This window comes from Puma concolor, chromosome A2 (assembly GCF_028749965.1).
Source record: "Puma concolor isolate L17-30 chromosome A2, mPumCon1.1.hap2, whole genome shotgun sequence".
NCBI lineage: Eukaryota > Metazoa > Chordata > Mammalia > Carnivora > Felidae > Puma > Puma concolor.
This window is the reverse complement of record NC_141668.1, coordinates 13,481,105-13,505,443: the sequence shown is the minus strand read 5'-3', so window position 1 is coordinate 13,505,443 and position 24,339 is coordinate 13,481,105. Positions and strand designations below refer to the sequence as shown.

General features: G+C 39.2%; 3 protein-coding genes across 3 annotated transcripts in view; all 3 read left to right on the top strand.

Moving 5' to 3' along the window:
- LOC112866450 (trypsin-4-like) overlaps positions 1–24,339 on the top strand; it is a 92,283-nt gene that overhangs the window by 51,194 nt on the left and 16,750 nt on the right. The gene's annotated exons all lie outside the window — the stretch shown is intronic.
- Positions 9,416–10,371, top strand: LOC147583009 (olfactory receptor 9A4-like). Its single transcript, XM_086683328.1, has one exon. It carries the CDS (start codon positions 9,427–9,429, stop codon positions 10,369–10,371), a length of 945 nt encoding a protein of 314 aa, XP_086539454.1. The 5' UTR covers positions 9,416–9,426.
- Positions 21,723–22,693, top strand: LOC147583008 (olfactory receptor 9A4-like). The gene has a single exon (XM_086683326.1). The coding sequence runs from the start codon at positions 21,749–21,751 to the stop codon at positions 22,691–22,693; it is 945 nt and encodes a 314-aa protein (XP_086539452.1). The 5' UTR covers positions 21,723–21,748.

Sequence of the window (24,339 nt, the reverse complement as noted above, 5' to 3'; positions counted from 1 at the left end):
TTCTATCTTTAATTTTTTGAGGAACCTCCGTACTGTTTCCGCAGTGGCTGCACCAGTTTGCATTCTCACCAACAGTGTGAGAGGGTTCCTTTTTCTCCACATCCTTATCAACTCCTTACCAACAATTCAGTAGGTTGTCTTTGTTTTCTTGTGTTTCTGATTTTAGCCATTCTGACAGGTGTGAGGTGATAGCTCATTGTAGTTTTGATTTGAATTTCCCTGATGATGAGTGATGTTGAGCATCTTTTCATGTGTCTGTTGACCATCCATATGTTTTCTTTGGAGAAATGTCTGTTAATGTCTTCTGCCCATTTTTAATTTTGTTTTTTGGGTGTTGAGTTGTATCAGTTCTGTATATATTTTGGAAAGTAACCCTTTATTGGGTATGTCATTGCAAATATCTTCTCCCATTCAGTAGGTTGTCTTTTTGCTTTGTTGAGTGTTTCTTTTGCTATGCAGAAGCTTTTCATTTCAGTATAGTCCCAATTCTTTATTTTTGCTTTTGTTTTCCTTGCTTCCGGAGACACATCTGGAAAAATGTTTCCACTGATGTCAGAGAAATGACTGCCTGTGCTCTCTCCTAGGATGTTTATGGTTTCAGGTTTCACATTTTGGTGTTTTACCCATTCTGAGTTTATTTTTGTTTATGGTGTAAGAAAGTGGTCCAGTTTCATTCATTCTTTTTGCATGTTGCTGCCCAGTTTTCCCAACGCCATTTGTTGAAGAGACCGTCTTTCCCATTCATGTTCTTGCCTCCTGTGTCAAAGATTAATTGACCTGTAAGTGTTGGTTTATTTCTTGTTTCTCTATTGTGCTTCCTTGATTATGAGCCTGTTTTTGTGCCAGTATTGTACTGCTTTGATCCCTACAGCTTTGTAGTATATCTTGAAATCTGAGATTGTGTTAATACCTCCAGTTTTCTTCTTTTTTCAACATTACTTGGGCTATTGAGGGTCTTTTGTGGCTCCATATAATTTTTAAGATTATTTGTTCTAGTTCCATGAAACACGCTGTTGGTATTTTGGTAGGGATTGCAGTAAAGCTGTAGATGGCTTTGGGTTGTATGGACATTTTAATAATATTTATTCTCCCAATCCACGAGCATGGATATCATTGCACTTGTTTGTATCCTATACAGTTTCTTTCATCAATGTTTTATAGTTTTCAGAGTACAGGTCTTTTACCTCCTCAGTTAAGTTTATTCCTAGGTTTCTTATTATTTTTGGTGCAATTATAAACGGGATTGGTTTCTTGATTTCGCTTTCTGTTGCTTCATTAATGGTGTATAGAAAAGCAACAGATTTTTGAATGTTGATTTTGTATTCTGTGACTTGACTAAATTTGTGTATCTGTTCTAGCAACTTTTTGGTGGAGTTTATTGGGTTTTGAATTTAGAGTATCATGTTATCTGCAAAAAGTGAAAGTCTGATTTCTACCCTGTTGATTTGGATGCCTTTTATTTATTTTGTTGTCTGACTGCTGAGGCTAGGTATTCCAGTACTATGTGAAATAACAGTGGTGAGAGTGGACATCCCTGTCTTGTTCCTGACCGTAGGGGAAAGCTCTCACTTTTTCCCCATTGAGGATGTTGTTAGCTGTGGGTTTTCCATATATGGACTTTATTTTGTTGAGGTATGTCCCTCTAAACCTACTTTGTTGAGGGTTTTTATCATGTATTTTACTTTGTCACATGCTTTTTCTGCATCTATTGAAATGATCATATAGTTTTTATCCTTTCTCTTATTGAAGTGATGTATCATGTTGATTGATTTGTGAAGATTGAACCACCTTGCATCGTAGGAATTTATCCCACTTGATCGTGGTGAATGACTTTTTAAATTATTTAAATCATTGGCTTCTGTTTGCTAATATTTTTGTGGGGATTATCACATCTATGTTCATCAGCAATATGGGTCTGTAGTTCCCTGTTTTTTGTAGCATCTTTTAAAAAGTTTATTTATTTTTGAGAGAGGGGGAGGGCAGAGAGAGAGGAGACAGAGAATTATAAGCGTGGAGCCTGATGCGGGGCTCAAACTCATGAACCATAAGATCATGACGAGCTGAAATCAAGAGTTAGGCCCTTAACTGCCTGAGCCACCCAGGAGTCCCTTTTGTAGTGCCTTTATCTGGGTATTTATTATTATTGGGTAATGCTAGCCTCATAGAATGAATTTGGAACCTTTCCTTTCTCTGCTATTATTTGGAATAGTTTGAGAAGATTAAGTTTTCTTTAAAGTTAATTTTTTTTAAGTTTATTCATTTATTTTGAGAGAGAGACAGAGTGAGTAGGGGAGGGACAGAGAGAGAGCAGGAGGGAGAGATTCCCAAGCGGCCTCCATGCTGCTAGCACAGAGCCCAACACAGGGCTCGAACTCATTTAACTGAGATCATGACCTGAGCCAAAACCAAGAGTCAGATGCTTAACTAACTGAGCTGCCCAGGTGTCCCATGTCTTCTTTACATTTTTTGTTGAATTCGCTTGTGAAGTCATCTGGTCCTGGACTTTTGTTTGTTGGGATTTTTTTATTTTATTACTGATTCAATTTTGTAGCTGGTAATCAATGTGTTCAAATTTTCTATTTCTTCTGGATTCAGTTTTGGATTCAGTTATGTTTCTAGGAATCTATCCATTTTTTCTAGGTTGTCCAAATTCTTGACATATAATTTTTTAATAACATTCTCTTATAATCCTTTGTATTTCTGATTCAGTTATTTCTCTCTTTAATTTCTGATTGTCAACCAAATCCCAGTAAGTTATTTTGTAGATAATGACAAGGTGATACTAATGTTTATATGGAAAGGGAAAAGGCCCAGAATAGCCAACATAATAGAAGAACAGAGTTGAAGGTATTGTCTCTACTCAACTTCAAGACTTATTATAGAGCTGTAGTTTTCAAGACAGAGTGTTATTGGTGAAATAATAGAGAAATATATCAATGGAGAAGAACAGAAAGCCCAGAAATAGACACACACAGATATCATCAACTGACCTGTAACAAAAAACAAAGGCAGTTCCATGGAGAAGGGATAGTCTTTTCAACAAAAGGTGCCGGAACAACTGGACATCTTCATGAAAAAGAATTCTGGACACAGACTTTACACCTTTCACAAAAGCAAACTCAACTTGGAGCAGAGACCTAAATGTCAAATGCAAAGCTACAAAAAAACATAACGTAACAGTGGAGAAAACTAGGTGACCTTGTGTTTGATGACTATGTTTTAGATACAACACCAAAAGCATGATTTAGGAAACAAAAAATTGAAAACATGAACTTCTGCTCTGGGAAGGACTGTTAAGAGAATGAAATGACAAACCACCGTTTGGGAGAAGATACTTATAAAGCACATATGAAATATTGCACATGTATCCAAAATATACAAAGAACTCTTCAAACTCAACAATAAGAACACATAACTAGACGGACATTGAGGAGGGCACCTGTTGGGATGAGCACTGGGTGTTGTATAGAAACTAATTTGACAATAAATTTCATATTAAAAAAATAAGAACACATAACTCAATTAAAAAATGGACAAAAGATCTGAACAGACCCTTCACTAAAGAACATATGCAGGTGATATATAAGCATATAAAAAATGGCCAATATCCTATGTCATCAGGAAATTGCAAATTAAACAACAATGAATGTTAATGAATGTTAACACCTAAGAGAATGGCTAAAATCTAAAACACCAAATGCTGGTGACAATGTGGAACAAGTGGAATTCTCATTATTGCTGTTGGGAATGAAAAATGGTACAGTCACTTTGAAAGACAATTTGGCAATTTCTTGCAAAGCTAAATATACTCTTACCATTCAGCCCAGCAATTATCTTCCTTAGTATACACACAAATGAGTTGAAAACTTATGTCCACACATAATCTTGCACAGAATGTTTACTGTAAGTATATTCATATTTTCCCCAATTTGGAAGCAGCCAAGACCTCTGTTATGGGTTGAATTATGTCTGTCAACATTCATATGTTGAAATTCTAACCTCCCAGTACATCAGCATGTGAACTTGGTTGGAAATGGGGTGGTTGCAGATGTAATCAGTGAAGACGAGGCCATAGTGGATCCCTATCCTAATGATTGGCACCCTTATAAATAGAATACCATATGAAGAGACACACATAGGGATAATGCCTTGAGAACATGAAACGTAAACCAGATAGCAATAGAGAAGACTCAATAAAGCCAAATGTAATGTCTTGGAAAAGAATAATATAATTGGTCAATCCCTAACAAGAATGACCGAGGAAAAAATAGAAACACAAATTACCAATGTCACAAATGGAAACAAGGGATATCACAATGGTACCATAATTCTTAAATCTATAAAAATGGGTATCATGAACAACTTTGTCAATAAACTTGACAGATGAATTAAGCAATTCACCTTGCAAACACAATCTGAAGTAGAAGTTTTGAATAGTCCTTTAGCTACTAAAGATGTTTCACCTGTAAATACTTTCTCATAGAGAAAACTCTGGGGCTAGAGGTCCTCACTAGACATGGAGTTTCCCCAACAAGTTAGAAGGAGATAATACAAACTTTTCCCACATAAAATAGGAAAGGAGAGCATATTTTCCAATTCATTTTATGAAATTACCTTCATGCCAAAACCTGACAAGGACCTTACATAAAAGAAAATTAAGGCTAATGCCTTTCATTAACATAGAGGCCAAAATCCTGAATAAAAGGCTAATCTATATAATCCAATAAGTTAAAAATGATAGTGAACATACCTCCATACAATATGCATTTTTGGTGTCTGACCTTTTCATTCATTGTAATGTACTTGAATTCAACCATTTTGTGTCTATCAACAGTTTGTTACTTTTTGTTGCTGAGTGGTATTTCTTCATATGAATATATCCATCTCTGTTGATAGTATTTAGTTTATGTTATTTTAGTTACAATGAATACAGGCACTATGAACATTATAACAGAAGTATGTTTTGATTCATTTTAGGAAACTGTCTACAAGTAGAATTGCTGAATCTCATATATATATATATATATTTAAGTTTTTAAGAAATGAAACTTTTTCTGAAGGAGTTTTAATACTTTATGTTCCTTCTTCCTTCTCCATTTCTACTCTTCCAGTATATAGTGGAAAATACTGTAAAGATATCTAGAAAACTGAACCATGCCTTGAATTAAGAAAATTGATTCTGGGGGAGCCTGGGTGGCTCAGTCGGTTGGGTGTCCAACTCTTGATTTCAGCTTAGGTCTTGATTTCACCTTTTGTGAGTTTGAGCCCCGCATCGCACTTGTACTGGCAACCCAGGGCCTGCTTGGGATTCTCTCTCTCTCTCTCTCTCTCTCTCTCTCTCTCTCTCTCTCTGCCCCTCCCCCACTCGTGCTCTGTCTGTCTCTCTCTCTCTCACTCTAAACAAACAAACAAACAAACAAACATTAAAAAAATTTTAAAAAAAGAAAAGAAATACCTGACCAGAGACTCTTTGGATGGGCCCAATACAATCTCATTTAAAAAACAAAACAGGGGCGCCTGGGTGGCGCAGTCGGTTGGGCGTCCGACTTCAGCCAGGTCACGATCTCGCGGTCCGTGAGTTCGAGCCCCGCGTCAGGCTCTGGGCTGATGGCTCAGAGCCTGGAGCCTGTTTCCTATTCTGTGTCTCCCTCTCTCTCTGCCCCTCGCCCGTTCATGCTCTGTCTCTCTCTGTCCCAAAAATAAAAAAAACGTTGGAAAAAAAAAAAAAAAAAAAAAAAAAAAAAAAAATAAAAAACAAAACAGATGAACAAAGGAGAAAAATGATAGAGAAGTAAACCAAGAAAGACTCTTAACTATAGAAAACAAACTGATGATTACCAGAGGGGAGGTGGGGGTGGGTGGGTGAAGTGGGTGATGGGGATTAAGGAGGGCACTTGTTATGATGATCACCAGGTGATGTATGGAAGTGTTGAATCATTGTATTGTACACCTGAAACTACTATTCCACTGCATGTTAACTAACAGGAATTTAAATAAAAACTTAAAAAAAAGATTATAAATTATTGTAACTTTGGAGAATGAATGGTAACAGCTAATAATTTAATACAATTAAAAAGTTGTACAAATCATACAAGAGAGTATTTATTGCATCAATAATATACACATGAAAAATTGGAGATGTTTGTGAATCAGCATATTCATTAATTAATGATGAGTATTTTCATAAGCAAATATTTGTTAAGCAGTTACATAAAATGTGATTAACATATTTTTAATATGGAAAAGTTTAATAGACACACAAGCATGTGTACATACACACATATATATATTAAGAAGAAGGTAGCAGGAAAGTATATTAATTAAAACATATTTTACTTAAAAAGAATATATAAAGATATTCTTGTAAACACACAGAAAATTCTGTATGAATAGACTAGAAATTTTTAATAATAATTTATAATAATATTTAGCTCTAGGAGATGGATCAGGAGAATCAAGCAGATGGGGAGAGAGATATTTATGCTTTACCTTATATTCTTCCATTTGATTTTTAAATAATACCTGTGCTAATTTCATGAAAGATGGCAGTTGTTTTCAACATTAAAAGTAAATGTTTTAAGTGTGATTTTGCTTTTAAACTCAGCATCCCAGCCATTCTCTCTTTTATGCAGTATTTTGTTGTTGTTGTTGTTGTTGTTAATTCTGAATAGTGTTTCTTCAAGTTCGACCCCTCAGTTCAAGCAGCACAGGGAGGTGACCTGAGAGCATTTGAAGATCTAGAAGGGAAATGTGTGTCTGAACACCCAGAGTTGGGTGCATGTTGGAGGGACTGGAATGGGCTGTGGCATTATCAGAAGATGACATTGGAGTAGGTGGCAGGTCCTCTCTATTTGTCTTGCCAGGTTCCCATAACTGTGGACAGAGGGTATGTGGTTTAGAGTGTGCAGAGATCATCGGGAAAGCTGTGCTTCCTGAAACCTTGGAGATGAAGAAGAAGAAGATTTAGTGGCCCCTAAGTTTGTGAGTCTGTCCTGGAGTCATCAGCTTGGGGGCAGCGCAGGCTCTGTAGGGCTAAATGGAGTCAGGGAGAAGCAGAGAGCAGATGAGGGGGCTGAGTGTTCACAGCTTGGTAGTGGTGATAACTAAGGGTCTGGGAGGATGGCAGCCTGAAAGTTGAGAAATTCCTGAGTAGGAGTGTTCAAGTTTCCCAATGCAGAGAAATTTTCCAGGATCTAAAACTTGATTATCCTCAGGAGGGAAGAGTGAAAGTTTCTTCAGCTTTTCCTTGACTACATCCCTAGTGTGTCGCTGAACCTGTGCAAATTGTTCCTCAGTGTATAACTATCCATCCCTAAGGATGGATAGTTAGAAGGCAGAGAGAATGAGGGGGAGGGAGATAGCTAGATTCCTCTCAGCACTACTTCTGCACTTTTTCCGGAGCTCCTGTGTTTTGATAGTATTTTTCACCATGAGTGGAGACAGCAGGAACTACTCAGTGTCTCCCAAGCATGGCTCTTTACTAACCATGGGTAGCCTGGGTTGATGCTTGAAGAGCCAAAGGACGTTCCAACCCTTTTCTGGAGGTGAGTGTCTTCCAGGCATGCCCCTCAGTGAAGGAGAGAGTTCAAGGGCATTATCATGGGAGGGTCTAGGCTTGGCTGCGAGGTGGAATAAGGACACCCAGAGCCTGAAGAGTAGGACTAAGGCAGCGGCAGATTAGATGACCTTCCATCAAATCATCCCTCCATAGCAAAGAGCAGCTTCATGGTGCCCAGTGCTGGTGACGAGCACACGCTCTGCCATCACCTAGGTTCCTGTTCTCTCATATCTCTTCATCTCTTCCATATACCTCCTTGCCATCTTGTGGGGATCTCTGGGAAGAAAGATTGCAGGTTGACTGGGCAATGCTTTGGAGAAAAGTGAATGGAAGGAAAGATGCTCTTTGTTTATTCATTGATTTGTTCTTTAACCTGTTAATTGTTAAAGCCATTTAAAAATATTTATAGAATACGTACTTTGTGAGACTCTGTTCTTGTCACAAGTAGTAATACCAGAAAGATAAAAAACTTGCCTCAAGGTACTTAATTCTAATGTGGGATTTTGATGATGATAAATTAATAAACAAATGTATTATATTATTTGAGCTGTTTCTGAGAGCCAGTAGCAAAATACAATCCAAAGAGGTTGGAAGTGAAATTATGCATGGTGCATGAATTATTTGAAGGGGATGTGTGAGAAAGTGCTGTGGAGAGGAGATATTTGAGCAAAGACCTGCATGTGCTGAGGCAAGGAGCTCACACCTCCTGAGGAACTCAGTATGATTTATATCAGTGTCTTCTAACTGTTTTCTTACCCTAGGGTCTGGGGAAAATAGAAGGTCATAGAAAAGCATATGTGCTCTTTGGAATTTTCTAAATTGTTCTACAAGACTGGGATCCTGGCAGTTCAGTTAGAGGGATAGGTTGCCCATTTGGAGGTCTTGTCTCTCATCTGGAACTAGACATTTGTGACCTGGGGGAATATGGAGGATTTTGTCTCTATATCACAGCTGTTTTCTTGCCTTCTGACCCCAGGGTGGAGACTGCAGTACAGACAGGACTTCCTTCTGCAGACATCCTTCCTGTTGTCATTTACTGACCAGGAGAATCATAATCTCAGTGTTAGTGGTCACTATAGGGGAAATTAGAGTGTCTTTGCTCTTGGAGGATAAACATTCACTGAAATGAGAAAAGGAGGATGACTCATTATGAGAACAAGAAGGAGGAGGTGAATAATCCATCCAGGGAGGCAGCTTTTTAGAAGTCAGGGAAAGACTCACTATTTTGTCTCCAAATAGCTGTTCTCTTATGACAATGTGCTAGAAATGTCTCACTTGGTAGCCACACCATAAAGTTGATAATATAATCGAGGCAGAAATTTAATATGAATACAATGCAAATGGAGTCTGTGTTTAGAGGACACAAAGAAAGGAGGAACCATGTCTGGGTGTGCTTGGGTATCATGGGGATTGGTTATTCTCAGAACTCTTGAAATGTAGCAAGATTATGAGGATGCATATGAGAGGCAGAGAAGACACTTTTGGGCCCTGGAGATGGAGGAGTGGATGGTATAAATGAGAACAATGTGGTCAGGGACGGGGTGGCAGGTCAGGGCAGGGCTGGAGGCAGGATGGCTGGTGAACTGGGAGATGGGTACATACTGGGTGGGTGGGTTTTCATGCCTCAGGTGTGGTGTTGGTGGCTACTGCTCATCTTTTTGGGCATTTACATTTACCTTCATATATTACACATATCCTTCATAAAACATTTAACACCAACCTTGTATAAAATAGTAGCATTATCTTCTGAAGTTGAAGAGTAGGATATATTTCCTCATGTTGGAATTATCTTGAATCTTCCTGTGATCAGAAACTTGTTTTCTCTCTTTGGTCTTTAGATTTGACAAGGAACAAGAGCTCAGAACTAAATGTTGGGGAATCACTCTAGTGCCACTGAATTTTATCTCCTTGGCTTCCCTGGCTCCCGAGAACTACATCATATTCTCTTTGCTATCTTCTTCTTCTTCTACTCAGTGACATTAATGGGAAACATGGTCATCATTGTGATTGTCTGTGTGCACAGACGTCTGCAGTCCCCCATGTATTTCTTCCTTGGTCATCTCTCTGCCTTGGAGATCTTGGTTACTACTAATATCGTGCCCATGATGCTTTGGGGGCTGCTGCTCCCTGGGATGCAGACAATATCTCTGGCTGCATGTGTCACCCAGCTCTTCCTGTACCTTTCTTTGGGGACCACAGAGTTTACATTACTGGGAGCGATGGCTGTGGACCGTTACGTGGCTGTCTGTAACCCTCTGAGGTACGACATCATTATGAACAGCCGCACCTGCATCTGGGTGGTCATTATGTCATGGGTGTTTGGGTTCCTTTCTGAAATCTGGCCAATTTATGCCACATTTCAGCTTACCTTCTGCAAATCAAATGTGGTGAACAATTTCTTCTGTGACCGAGGGCAATTGCTCAATCTATCCTGCAATAATACCCTTTTCATAGAGTTTATCCTATTCTTAATGGCTGTTTTTATTCTTTTTGGTTCTCTTATCCCTACAATCATCTCCTACACGTATATCATCTCCACCATCATCAAGATTCCCTCAGTCTCTGGCCGGAGGAAAGCCTTTTCTACTTGTGCATCCCACTTCACTTGTGTCGTGATCGGCTATGGCACCTGTTTGTTCCTCTATGTGAAACCCAAGCAAACGCAGGCAGCTGAGTACAACAGGGTAGCATCACTGATGGTTTTAGTGGTGACCCCTTTTCTAAACCCATTTATCTTCACCCTACGGAATGAAAAATTCATAGAGGTCTTTCGAGATGTCATGAAACGCTGCTCTCAACTCCTCAAGGGTTAGCTGGTTCCTAAGTAGAAACATGAACTCATCATCATGGACCTGATCAGTCTCAGCACTAACTCAAATCTGAAATGATCAATTTCATCATCAAATAGTTTGTCATCTACAAGGGAATTCTACAAAATTCTTCAAGGGAATTTTAAGACACTGATAGTCCACCAATTTATATTCGGATTTTTCCTTCATTGGAGATCACATTATTATTTTCTAATTGAATATAGACATTTGTATATTCTTCTGTAGTTATAGTACATCTTACAATATACATTTTTGAAGTGTAAATGTACAAAATATATGTAATATTATTAAGGACACTCAGCTCTGTGAGCCCCTGGGTCATTCAGTCGGTAAGTGACTAACTTCATCTCAGGTCATGATCTTGCGGTTCATGAATTGAGCACGATCATAATATTATTGTTAGTAAAGTTGTTTCCCACTGGGGGTATGACTTAGCAATTTTGCAATTGCTGTACACATATACTACAGGTGAACAAATGAAGATTACAACTGGTGGGAGCCAGTTTCTTATGTGGATAGGTATGTTCCAGAGAAGCAAGAGGAGAAGGCTAGAATCAGCCATGTGGCACTGGATTCAAATTGGTGCGTCAGTGTGCATGCATATTAGAAGATTATATGTATGTAGGTGGGTTGATTAATATATGATATAAATAAATGATATGAAAAATGACTCTTCTTTTTCATAACTATTTTGGCTATTCTCTTGTCAGTCTCTTTCCATATAAATTTTGAAGTCGGTTTGTAGATATCTACAAAATGCTTGCTGGGCTATTGATTGGGACTGTGTTTAATCATTAGTTAGATTATTAAAACCCTGAGATCTAGGACTCCTTGCATTTGTATATGATTGTAAATTTTCTGCCTGACCATGGGGTTGAGTAGGGGTTCCTTGACGATAAGAGGTCAATCCCTGTTCTTTCCTCCCTCTCACGTACTTGTTCTCTATGGCTCTTTTCAAATGTAGGCAAATATTTGTCTTTCTTCTGTGACATTAGGCTTGCTCCTGAATCTTTCACTGGCACACACCAATGGCTTGACCTTTACATTTTATACCTTTATATTGTGTCAGTATCATTGTACAGAAGTGTCTCATAGGCTTTACAACTCCTCGGAGGCCATTTATGTGTATCAGGCCATCCTAGTCTATTAGAGTCCTCCTCCATTTTTCCTGCAACCTCCATCCCTCCAGTCCAATGAGCCAGTATTGTTTTTGAGCACTGTGCCTGATGTCATCTGTCCCTCCCAGGGGCACCACCAGTAGTCAGAAACTGTGTTCCTTATTTAGACTCTGAATCAGGGCCGCTGCCCCAACCCTGGAGATTTTCCTGTTCACATGCTGTATGTGAACATTTGCTTTTATACCAAAACATTCATATAACTTGGTATTAAGAATTCTTAAGACTCCAAAGCAAGAGGAAACAGAAGCTTTTTTCACAATCATAGCAGCATTCCTTACAATTGTCAAAAAGTGGAAGTGACCCAAAAGCCTCTCCACAGATGAGGAAACAGATGAATGTGTAAACAAAAGGTGGTATATGCGTACAATGGAATTTTATTCAGACTTAAAAAACAATGAAATTCTGATACATGCTGTCATATAGATGACCCTTGAAAATATTGCTAAATGAAAGAAAGTGAATATAAAAGGGAAAATGTTGTATGTTTCCGTTTATGTGAGGTACCTAGAATAGTCCAGTTCCTAGAGACAGAAAGTAGAATAGTGAGCAGCAGGGGTTGGGGAAGGGGGAAATGGGAGTTACTAATTAATGGCGGGCAAGAGTCAGCTTAGGATGGTAAAGCGTTCAGGAGATGGAGGGTGGTGATGGTCGCACAACAATGTGAATGGGCTTAATGCTACTGAATTGTACACTTAAGATGGTTAAAAATGGCAAAATTGTGTTATATATTTTTTACCACAATAAAAAAGAAAAAATATCCAATAATTCTAAATGATGTTCATAGTGAATCATCAGACTATTGCCGTTTCCCTTCTGATCCATGGTTCTCTTCACACTCGTCAGAGGTCACTGTCTTCAAGTGTTTCTATTGGGATATATTTATAAACAATATAAAGGTATTTCTTGACTTGTCAGGTTGTTCTTCCTTATGTTAATAATTGCCTTGTTTAAAAATTCTACTGAGTATGTATACTAATTTTTTTTTCTGCTTTTATACTCTTACCGATATCATGAGCCTCACAATAAACTATTCCTTGTGCTTTGAGCTCTGTAGGCCTTCTTACTTGGTGTGCTTCCACGTTTTGATGGGGCAGCCTTTCTACCATCCCTGTAAGAGAACTCGTAAGTGGTAGGCTTTTTTTGATGTTTTTATTCCAGCATCATACTTCATTGTCACTTTGGCCAGATAAAAACACCTGCATGTCAGCCACTGGGGATACCTTGCCTGCAGTTCCCTGCAACTGATCTATGGGCAGTCCAGCCTCACCCAGTCCCCTTGACTCAATGGCAGTGAAGAAATAAAAGAACTAAAAGTGAAGAAACAAAGGCTTTCTTGGACAGAATTTGAAGGAATTTGTCATGAGTACACCTGCTTTGCAAGCCATGTTAAAACAGTTGTTTAAGGAGAAGGAAAATAATATAGTTCGTAAATTTATCCTATAGAAAGAAAGGAGGAACTTTAGAGAAGGAATAAAATAAAAACTTTAATTTTTCTTGTGCTTACCCGATCTCAGAGACAACAGTTTTCAGAATGACACAGCAGCGTGTTGGATGATTATAGCTTATGAATAAGTGAAGTGTATAACAGCAATGTTTAGGAATATGTATGAGGAACTGAGGATATTCTGTTATAAGATACCTGCACTATCAGTGAAGTGGTATAGATAGTGTTATTTAAAAATGATTATAGCAAGGTCACAGGATATAAGTTTGGTATACAAAGTAAATAGCTTTCCTGTGTACTTGTGAACTTATATACTAGCAATGAAAAACTAGGTTTTGAAATTAAAAACACAGTGCTTTTGAAATTAGCACCAAAAAATAGGTACAAAACTAACAAAATTCATGCAAGATCTACATGAGGAAAACTACGGAATCTTTCAAACTCTGATGAACGAAATAAAAGGATCTATATAAGCGCAGAAATACCCCATATGCATGCACAGGAAAGAAGTGTTATGAAGATATCAATCTTTGTCAACTTGATCTAGAGATTCAATTAAATCTCAGCTAAATCCCAGTAGGTATCATGTAGATAATGACAAAGTGATACTAATGTTTATATGGAAAGGGGAAAGGCCCAGAATAGCCAACACAATCCTGAAGAACAGTTGAAGGTATTGTCTCTACTCAACCTCAAGACTTATTATAAAGCTGTAATGATCAAGACAGTATGTTATTGGTGAAATAATAGAGAAATGTATCAGAGGAAGAGAACAGAAAGCCCAGAAATAGACACACACAGATATCACCAACTGACCTGTAACAAAAAACAAAGGCAGTTCCATGAAGAAGGGATAGTCTTTTCAACAAAAGTTGCCGGAACAACTGGACATCTTTATGAAAAATAATTCTGGACACAGACCTTACACCTTTCACAAAAATAAACTCAACCTGCAGCAGACACCTAAATGTCAAATGCAAAGCTACAAAACATCACAACCTAACAGAGGAGGAAACTAGGTGACCTTGTGTTTGATGACCATGTTTTAGATACAACACCAAAAGCATGATTTAGGAAACAAAAATTGAAAACATGAACTTCTGCTCTGGGAAAGACTGTTAAGAGAATGAAAAGACAAGCCACCGTTTGGGAGAACATACTTGCAAAGCACGTATGAAAAATTGCTCATGTATCCAAAATATACAAAGAACTCCTAAAAGTCAACAATAAGAACACACAACTCAATTAAAAAATGGACAAAAGATCTGAACAGACCCTTCACTAAAGAACATATGCAGGTGATAAATAAATACATAAAAAATGATCAACATCCTATGTCATCAGGAAATTGCAAATTAAAAAAGTAATGAAATACCACCCCGCACCCAGTAGAATGACTAAAATTCCAAAATACCGAACGTTGGAGAGGATGTGGAGCTACCAGAACTCTCATTCATTGCTGGTGGGAATGCAGAATGGTACAGTCACTTTGAAAGACAATTGGGCAAATTCTTGCAAAGCTAAATTATACTCTTACCATACAAACCAGCAATTATCTTCCTTAGTATATGCACAAATGAATTGAAAGCTTATGTCTACACGTAATTTTGAACCTGAATGTTTACTATATTCATAATTGCCCCAAATTGGAAGAAAACAAGACTTCTGTTACGGAGGGAAATATGTCTGTCAACATTCTTATGTTGAAGTTCTACCCTCCCAGTACATTGGAATGTGAAAGTGCTGCTATAATTTGATTGGGAATGGGTCTTTGCAGATATAATTATAGAAGATGAAGTCATAGTGGAGTAGGGTGGGTGCCTAATCTTAATGACTGTTGTCCTTACAAGTAGGACACCCTGTGTGAAGAGACACACATAGGGAGAATGACTTGAGAACATGAAATATAAGCCAGATATCTGGTTTATATTATATTCCATATTCCAGAAATGGAAATAAGAGGTATCACAATAGTAAAATAATCCTTAAAAGTGTAAAAATGGGTATCATGAACAGCTTTATGTCAATAAACTTGACAACTTAGATGAATTAAGCAATTCACCTGAAAAACTCAAACTGAAGTTGAAGTTTTGAGTAGTCCTATAGCTACGAAAGACGTTTCACCTATAAATACTTTCTCACAAAGAGAACTCCTGGCCTAGATGTCCTCACTGGTGGATTTTTCCACACATGTTAGGAGGAAATAATACATTTTCCCCCATAAAATAAAGGGGGCAGGAGAGCATATTTTCCAACTCATTTTATGATAACCAAAATTGCCACCATGCAAACCATGACAAGGACCTTACATAAAAGAAAACTATAGGCCAATATCTCTCATTAACAGGCCAAAATGCTGAATAAAAAGCTAATCAATATAATCCAACAATTTAAAAATGATGGCTGTCAAGCCTCAGACTACTCATCTAATCTTTCCCAATTTCTCTTCAGCACTGAGGCAATCATTGTTGGGGTTTCTTTAACTACAGATTATTTTGTATCTATTCTAGAGTATATGACACTATACAGTATGCATTTTTTTGGTGTCTGACCTTTTCCTTCATTGTAATTTACTTGAATTCATCCATTTGGTGTCTATCAGCAGGTTTTTACTTTTTGTTGCCGAATAACAGTTCCTCATAACAATATGTCATTCTCTGTTGATGGATATTTATTTTCTGTCACAATTAGTTATAATGAATGAAGGCACTGTGAACATTATAACAGAGGTATTTGTGAAGACATACATTTTGATTTATTTTAGGGAACTACCTACAGATAGAATTGCTGAATCATACGGAGATATATATTTAAGTTTATAAGAAACTACTTTTTCCAGAGTAGTTTTTTTTATATGACTTCCTACTTCTCCATTTCTGCTCTTCCAATGTATAGTTGCAAATACTAGAAAGATATCTCGAGGAAATCAACCATGCCTTAGATTAAGAAAGCTGGTTCTTTTGTATATATAAACCACATCTTCTTTATCCATTCATCAGCTGATGGACATTTAGGCTCTTTCCATAATTTGACTATTGTTGAAAGTGCTGCTATAAACATTGGGGTACCGGTGCCCCTGTGCATCAGCACTCCTGTATCCTTTGGGTAGATCCCTAGCAGTGCTATTACTGGGTCATAGGGCAGTTTTATTTTTAAGTTTTTGAGGAACCTCCACACTGTTTTCCAGAGCGGCTGCACCAGTTTGCCTTCCCACCAGCTGTGCAAGAGGGTTCCCGTTTCTCCACATCCTCGCCAGCATCTATAGTCTCCTGATTTGTTCATTTTGGCCAATACTACTTGGCAATGAGAAAGAATGAAATCTGGCCATTTGCAGCAACGTGGGTGCAACTGGAGGGTATTATGCTACGTGAAATAAGTCAGGCAGAGAAAGACAGATACCATATGTGTTCACTCATAAGTGGATCCTGAGAAACTTAACAGAAGACCATGGGGGAGGGGGAGGGGGGGAAAGTTACAGAGAGGGAGGGAGGCAAACCATAGGAGACTCTTAAGGACTGAGAACAAACTAAGGGTTGATGAGGGGTGGGGAGGGAGGGGAAAGTGGGTGATGGGCATTGAGGAAGGCACCTGTTGGGATGAGCACTGGGTGTTGTATGGAAACCAATTTGACACTAAATTATATTAAAAATAATAAAATAAAATAAAATAAAATAAAATAAAATAAAATAAAATGATGATTAAAAGAAAAAGAAAAAAGAGAAAGCTGGTTCTTCAGTAAAGGTTCTGAGACAGAGTCCATTCTCCTCAGATTTCCTCATTTGACAGCAACCTTCCTTCACTTTTGTCCAAGAGTCATAACAAGCCCCAACACAGCCACTCAGAGGCTAACAGGCAGATGCTGGGACCAAGGTGTTGTGGGCAGCTATCAGCACACTTGCCATGGGGATGAGGCCCTCAAGCTTGGGTCTTTACTTCACAGTATGATCAGTGACTCCTGTTATGTTAGTATCATTCTAGGATCTGCATGGGAAATACTACACCGAAATAGAAATGCCCTGACCACAGACTCTCAGGAGAGGCCTGATACAATCTCATTTAAGAAACAAAATAAAGAAATGGCGCTTGGGTGGCTCAGTCAGTTAAGTCTCCAACTCTTGATTTCAGCTCAGGTCATGATCTCACAAGTCATGAGATCAAGCCCTGTATTGGGCTCTGTGCTGACATCATGGAGCCTGCTTGGGATTCTCTCTTTGCCTCTCTCTCTCTCTCTGCCCCTTCCTGGCTCAAAATAAGTGAGTAGACTTTAAAAATAAGAAACAAATGAGCAATAAGGAAAATAAAGGAGACAGAAAGGCAAACCAAGAAACCGACTCTTAACTACAGAGAATGTTCTGATGGTTACCAGAGGGGAGGTGGGGGTGGGTGGGTGACATAGCTGATGGGGATTTAGGAGGGTACTTGTGATGACCAACAGGTATGGTATGGAAGTGTTGAATCACTACATTGTACACCTGAAACTAATATTACAATGTATGTTAACTAACAGGAATTTAAATAAAAACTTAAAAAGAAGACATTATAAATTAATGCAACTTTTTGAGAGTGATTTGATAACAGCTCATAAATTAATGCAATTAAAAAGTTGTATTTGTACAACTTTTCAGACATGAAAATATTTTTTAATATAATTTATTGACAAATTGGTTTCCATAGAACACCCAGTGCTCATCCCAAAAAGTGCCCTCCTCAATGCCCATCACCCACTTTCCCCTCTTCCCCAGCCCTCATTAACCCTCAGTTTGTTCTCAGTATCCAAGAGTCTCTCATGGTTTGCCTCCCATTCTCTCTGTAACTTTTTTTTCCCCTTCCCCTCCCCCATGGTCTTCTATTAAGTTTCTCAGACATGAGAATATTTAGTGCAGCAGCAATACAGACATGAAAAATTGGAGAAAATGCAATGTTCATCAGCACATTCATTATACAATGATCAGTATTTCATAAGTGAGTATTACATGAGCAGTAACTTAAAATGTGATTGACATATTATTTTATTTCAGAGAGAGAGAGAGAGAGAGTGAGAGAGCATGTAAGCAGGAGAATGGGGCAGAGGGAGAGAGAAAGAGAACTTTAAGGAGGCTCCATGGTCAGCTCTGAGCCCAATGCAGGGCTAAATCCCACGACACGGGGTACATGACCTGAGCCGAATCAAGAGTCGGTCGGTCAACCGAATGAGCCATCCAAGAGCCCCACATATCATCAACAATATGGGGAGTTTAATATACACCCAAACATGCATATGCGTGCACACACACGCACACACACACACACACACACACACACACACACACATCAAGAAAAAGGAAGCAGGAAAGTATATTTATTTAAATATAATTTATTAAAAACAAATATATATATATATATATATATATATATATATATATATATATATATACACTCTTGTAAACACACAGAAAACTTCTGTATGAATATGCTGGAAAATTATAATAATAATAATTTATAATATTTAGCTCTAGGAGATGGATCAGGAGAATCAAGCAGATGGGGAGAGAGATATTTATGCTTTACCTTATATCCTTCCATTTGATTTTTAAATAATACCTGTGCTAATTTCATGAAAGATGGCAGTTGTTTTCACGTTAAAAGTAAATGTTTTAAGTGTGATTTTGCTTTTAAACTCAGCATCCCAGCCATTCTCTCTTTTATGCAGTATTTTGTTGTTGTTGTTGTTGTTGTTAATTCTGAATGTGTTTCTTCAAGTTTGACCCCTCAGTTCAAGCAGCACAGGGAGGTGACCTGAGAGCATTTGAAGATCTAGAAGGGAAATGTATGGCTGAACACCCAGAGTTGGGTGCATGTTGGAGGGACTGGAATGGGCTGTGGCATTATCAGAAGGTGACATTGGAGTAGGTGGCAGGTCCTCTCTATTTGTCTTGCCAGGTTCCCATAACTGTGGACAGAGGGTATGTGGTTTAGAGTGTGCAGAAATCATCGGGAAAGCTGTGCTTCCTGAAACCTTGGAGATGAAGAAGAAGAAGATTTAGTGGCCCCTAAGTCTGAGTCTGTCTTGGGGGCAGGGCAGGCTCTGTAGGGCTAAATGGAGTCAGGGAGAAGCAGAGAGCAGATGAGGGGGCTGAGTGTTCACAGCTTGGTAGTGGTGATAACTAAGGGTCTGGGAGGATGGCAGCCTGAAAGTTGAGAAATTCCTGAGTAGGAGTGTTTAAGTTTTCCTAATGCAGAGAACTTTACCAGGATCTACAACTTGATTATCCTCAGGAGGGAAGAGTGAAAGTTTCTTCAGCTTTTCCTTGACTACATCCCTAGTGTGTTGCTGAACCTGTGCAAATTATTCCTCAATGTATAACTATCCATCCCTAAGGATGGATAGTTAGAAGGCAGAGAGAATGAGGGGGAGGGAGATAGCTAGATTCCTCTCAGCACTACTTCTGGACTTTTTCCTGAGCTCCTGGGTGTGGACAGTGTTCTTCACCATGAGTGGAGACAGCAGGAGCTGCCCTTGTCTCCTAAGCATGGCTCTTTACTAGCTGTGGGAGCCTGCATGATGTCTGAAGTGCAATAGAACTTTCCAGTCCAGTCCGTTCCCTACAGGTGAGTGTCTTCCAGGTATGCCCCTTGGTGAAGGAGAGAGTTACCAGAGCATTAGCAGGGGGAGGGTCTAGGTTTGGCTGCCAGGTACAATAAGGACACCTAGAGCCTGAAGAGTGGATTAAGGTAGCTTCAGGTTAGATGGCCCTCCATCAAATCATCCCTCCATAGCAGAGAGCAGCTTCACGGTGCCCAGTGCTGGTGATGAGCACACTCTCTGCCATCACCTCAGTTCCTCTTCTCTCATATCTCTTCATCTCTTCCTTTTATCTGCTTGCCTTCTTGTGGGGATCTCTGGGAAGAGAGATTACAGGTTGGCTGGTCAATGCTTTAGAGAAAAGTGAAGGGAGGGAAAGGTAGAAAGGTTGGGTACTCTTTGTTTATTCGTTGGTTTGTTCTTTAGCCTGTTAATTGATAAAGTCACTTAAAAATATTTATAGAACACATACTTTGTCAGACTCTGTTCTTGTCACAGGTGATAATACAAGAAAGCTAAAGAACTTGCTTCAAGTTACTTAATTCTAATGTGGGATTTTGAGGATGATAAACTAATAAACAATTAAACACATAATATGGTTTGAGCTACTGATGAGAGCCAATAGAATAAAAATGCAGCCTCACAAGGTTAGAGAGTGAAATTGTGCATGTAGTGTTTTGAAGGGGATGTTGGGAAAGTGCTGTGGAGAGGAGATATTTGAGCAAAGACCTGCATGTGGTGAGGGAAGAAGTCCAGACCTCCTGAAGAACTCAGTATGATATATATTGATGTCTTCTAACATTTTCTTACCCTAGGGCTCTAGAGAAAATAGAAGGTCTTGGATAAACATATGCACTCTTTGAGTTTTCCAAGTTGCTCTATGGGACTGAGACCATTGCAGTTCGGTTAGAGCGATAGGCTGCCCATTTCGAGGTTTTGTCTCTGTCTGGAACTAGACATTTGAGACCGGGGGAATATGGAGGATTTTGCCTCTATATCGCCACTGTTTTCTTGTCTTCTGGTCCCAGGGTGGAGACTGCAGTACAGACAGGACTTCCTTCTGGCACCCGCCTCCCCATTGTCATCTACAGAGCAGAGGAATAAAAGATCTCAGAGTTAGAGGTCACTAACAGGGAACTGGAGAGGCCCTTCCTGCCTGGAGGATATACATTCATGGATATGAGAAATGGTGGATGCCTTTCATCCTGAGAATAAGGAGGGAGAAGTTGATAATCCACACCACGGAGCCAGCTTCCAGAAGTCAGGAAAAGACTCAATATTTTGTCTCAAAACAGTTCTTATTTTTTTTTTTTTTTTTTAAATTTTTTTTTTTTTTTCAACGTTTATTTATTTTTGGGACAGAGAGAGACAGAGCATGAACAGGGGAGGGGCAGAGAGAGAGGGAGACACAGAATCGGAAACAGGCTCCAGGCTCCAAGCCATCAGCCCAGAGCCCGACGCGGGGCTCGAACCCACGGACCGCGAGATCGTGACCTGGCTGAAGTCGGACGCTTAACCGACTGCGCCACCCAGGCGCCCCTCAAAACAGTTCTTATGACAATGTCCTAGATAGGTCCCACTTGCTAACAACACTGCAGAGTTCTTAGTGTAATTGAGGTAGAAACTTAGAATGAATATAATGCAAATGGAACCTATGTTAAAGGATACAAACAAAAGAAGTAATCATGTCTTTGTGTGATTGGCTAAGGTTGGGATTCTTTGAACTGTTGAAATGTAGCAGGAGTTTGCAGGACATGGATACAAGAGGCAGAGAAGACACTTTTGGGCCCTGGAGATGAAGTGTTGGTGGCATGAATGAGCACTTTGTGACCAGGGAAGTGAATAGAATGGCAGGTCAGGGCAGGGTTGGAGGCAGGATGGCTGGTGAACTGGGAGACGGGTACATACTGGGTGAGTGGGTTTTCATGCCTCAGGTGTGGTGTTGGTGGCTACTGCTCATCTTCTTGGGCATTTACGTTTACCTTCATAAGTTACACATATCCTTCATAAAACATTTAATATCAACCTTGTATAAAATAGTAGCATTATGTTGTGAAGTCTAGGGGTAGGATATATTTCCTCAAACTGGAATTGCCTTGAATCTTCCTGTGGTCAGAAACTTGTTTTCTCTCTTTTGCTCTTTAGATTCCACAAGGAACAAGAGCTCAGAACTAAATGTTGGGGAATCACTCTAGTGCCACTGAATTTTATCTCCTTGGCTTCCCTGGCTCCCGAGAACTACATCATATTCTCTTTGCTATCTTCTTCTTCTTCTACTCAGTGACATTAATGGGAAACATGGTCATCATTGTGATTGTCTGTGTGGACAGACGTCTGCAGTCCCCCATGTATTTCTTCCTTGGTCATCTCTCTGCCTTGGAGATCTTGGTTACTACTAATATCGTGCCCATGATGCTTTGGGGGCTGCTGCTCCCTGGGATGCAGACAATATCTCTGGCTGCATGTGTCACCCAGCTCTTCCTGTACCTTTCTTTGGGGACCACAGAGTTTACATTACTGGGAGCGATGGCTGTGGACCGTTACGTGGCTGTCTGTAACCCTCTGAGGTACGACATCATTATGAACAGCCGCACCTGCATCTGGGTGGTCATTATGTCATGGGTGTTTGGGTTCCTTTCTGAAATCTGGCCAATTTATGCCACATTTCAGCTTACCTTCTGCAAATCAAATGTGGTGAACAATTTCTTCTGTGACCGAGGGCAATTGCTCAATCTATCCTGCAATAATACCCTTTTCATAGAGTTTATCCTATTCTTAATGGCTGTTTTTATTCTTTTTGGTTCTCTTATCCCTACAATCATCTCCTACACGTATATCATCTCCACCATCATCAAGATTCCCTCAGTCTCTGGCCGGAGGAAAGCCTTCTCTACTTGTGCATCCCACTTCACTTATGTCGTGATCGGCTATGGCACCTGCTTGTTCCTCTATGTGAAACCCAAGCAAACGCAGGCAGCTGAGTACAACAGGGTAGCGTCACTGATGGTTTTAGTGGTGACCCCTTTTCTAAACCCATTTATCTTCACCCTACGGAATGAAAAATTCATAGAGGTCTTTCGAGATGTCATGAAACGCTGCTCTCAACTCCTCAAGGGTTAGCTGGTTCCTAAGTAGAAACATGAACTCATCATCATGGACCTGAGCAGTCTCATAGCACTAATTCAAATCTGAAATGATCAATTTCATCATCAAATAGTTTGTCATCTGCAAGGGAATTCTACAAAATTCTTCAAGGGAATTTTAAGACACTGATAGTCCACCAACTTATATTCGGATTTTTCCTTCATTGGAGATCACATTATTATTTTCTAATTGAATATAGACTTTTGTGTATTCCTCTGTAGTTATAGTACATCTTATAATATACATTTTTGAAGTGTAAATGTACAAAATATATGTAATATTTTTAAGGACACTCAGCTCTGGGAGCCCCTGGGTCGTTCAGTCAGTAAGCCACTAACTTCATCTCAGGTCATGATCTTACGGTTCATGAATTGAGCACGATCATAATATTATTGTTAGTAAAGTTGTTTCCCACTGGGGGTATGACTTAGCAATTTTGCAATTGCTGTACACATATACTACAGGTGAACAAATGAAGATTACAACTGGTGGGAGCCAGTTTCTTATGTGGATAGGTATGTTCCAGAGAAGCAAGAGGAGAAGGCTAGAATCAGCCATGTGGCACTGGATTCAAATTGGTGCGTCAGTGTGCATGCATATTAGAAGATTATATGTATGTAGGTGGGTTGATTAATATATGATATAAATAAATGATATGAAAAATGACTCTTCTTTTTCATAACTATTTTGGCTATTCTCTTGTCAGTCTCTTTCCATATAAATTTTGAAGTCGGTTTGTAGATATCTACAAAATGCTTGCTGGGCTATTGACTGGGACTGTGTTCAATCTATAGTTAGATTATTAAAACCCTGAGATCTAGGACTCCTTGCATTTGTATATGATTGTAAATTTTCTGCCTGACCATGGGGTTGAGTAGGGGTTCCTTGACGATAAGAGGTCAATCCCTGTTCTTTCCTCCCTCTCACGTACTTGTTCTCTATGGCTCTTTTCAAATGTAGGCAAATATTTGTCTTTCTTCTGTGACATTAGGCTTGCTCCTGAATCTTTCACTGGCACACACCAATGGCTTGACCTTTACATTTTATACCTTTATATTGTGTCAGTATCATTGTACAGAAGTGTCTCATAGGCTTTACAACTCCTCAGAGGCCATTTACGTGTATCAGGCCATCCTAGTCTATTAGAGTCCTCCTCCATTTTTCCTGCAACCTCCATCCCTCCAGTCCAATGAGCCAGTATTGTTTTTGAGCACTGTGCCTGATGTCATCTGTCCCTCCCAGGGGCACCACCAGTAGTCAGAAACTGTGTTCCTTATTTAGACTCTGAATCAGGGCCGCTGCCCCAACCCTGGAGATTTTCCTGTTCACATGCTGTATGTGAACATTTGCTTTTATACCAAAACATTCATATAACTTGGTATTAAGAATTCTTAAGACTCCAAAGCAAGAGGAAACAGAAGCTTTTTTCACAATCATAGCAGCATTCCTTACAATTGTCAAAAAGTGGAAGTGACCCAAAAGCCTCTCCACAGATGAGGAAACAGATGAATGTGTAAACAAAAGGTGGTATATGCGTACAATGGAATTTTATTCGGACTTAAAAAACAACGAAATTCTGATACATGCTGTCATATAGATGACCCTTGAAAATATTGCTAAAT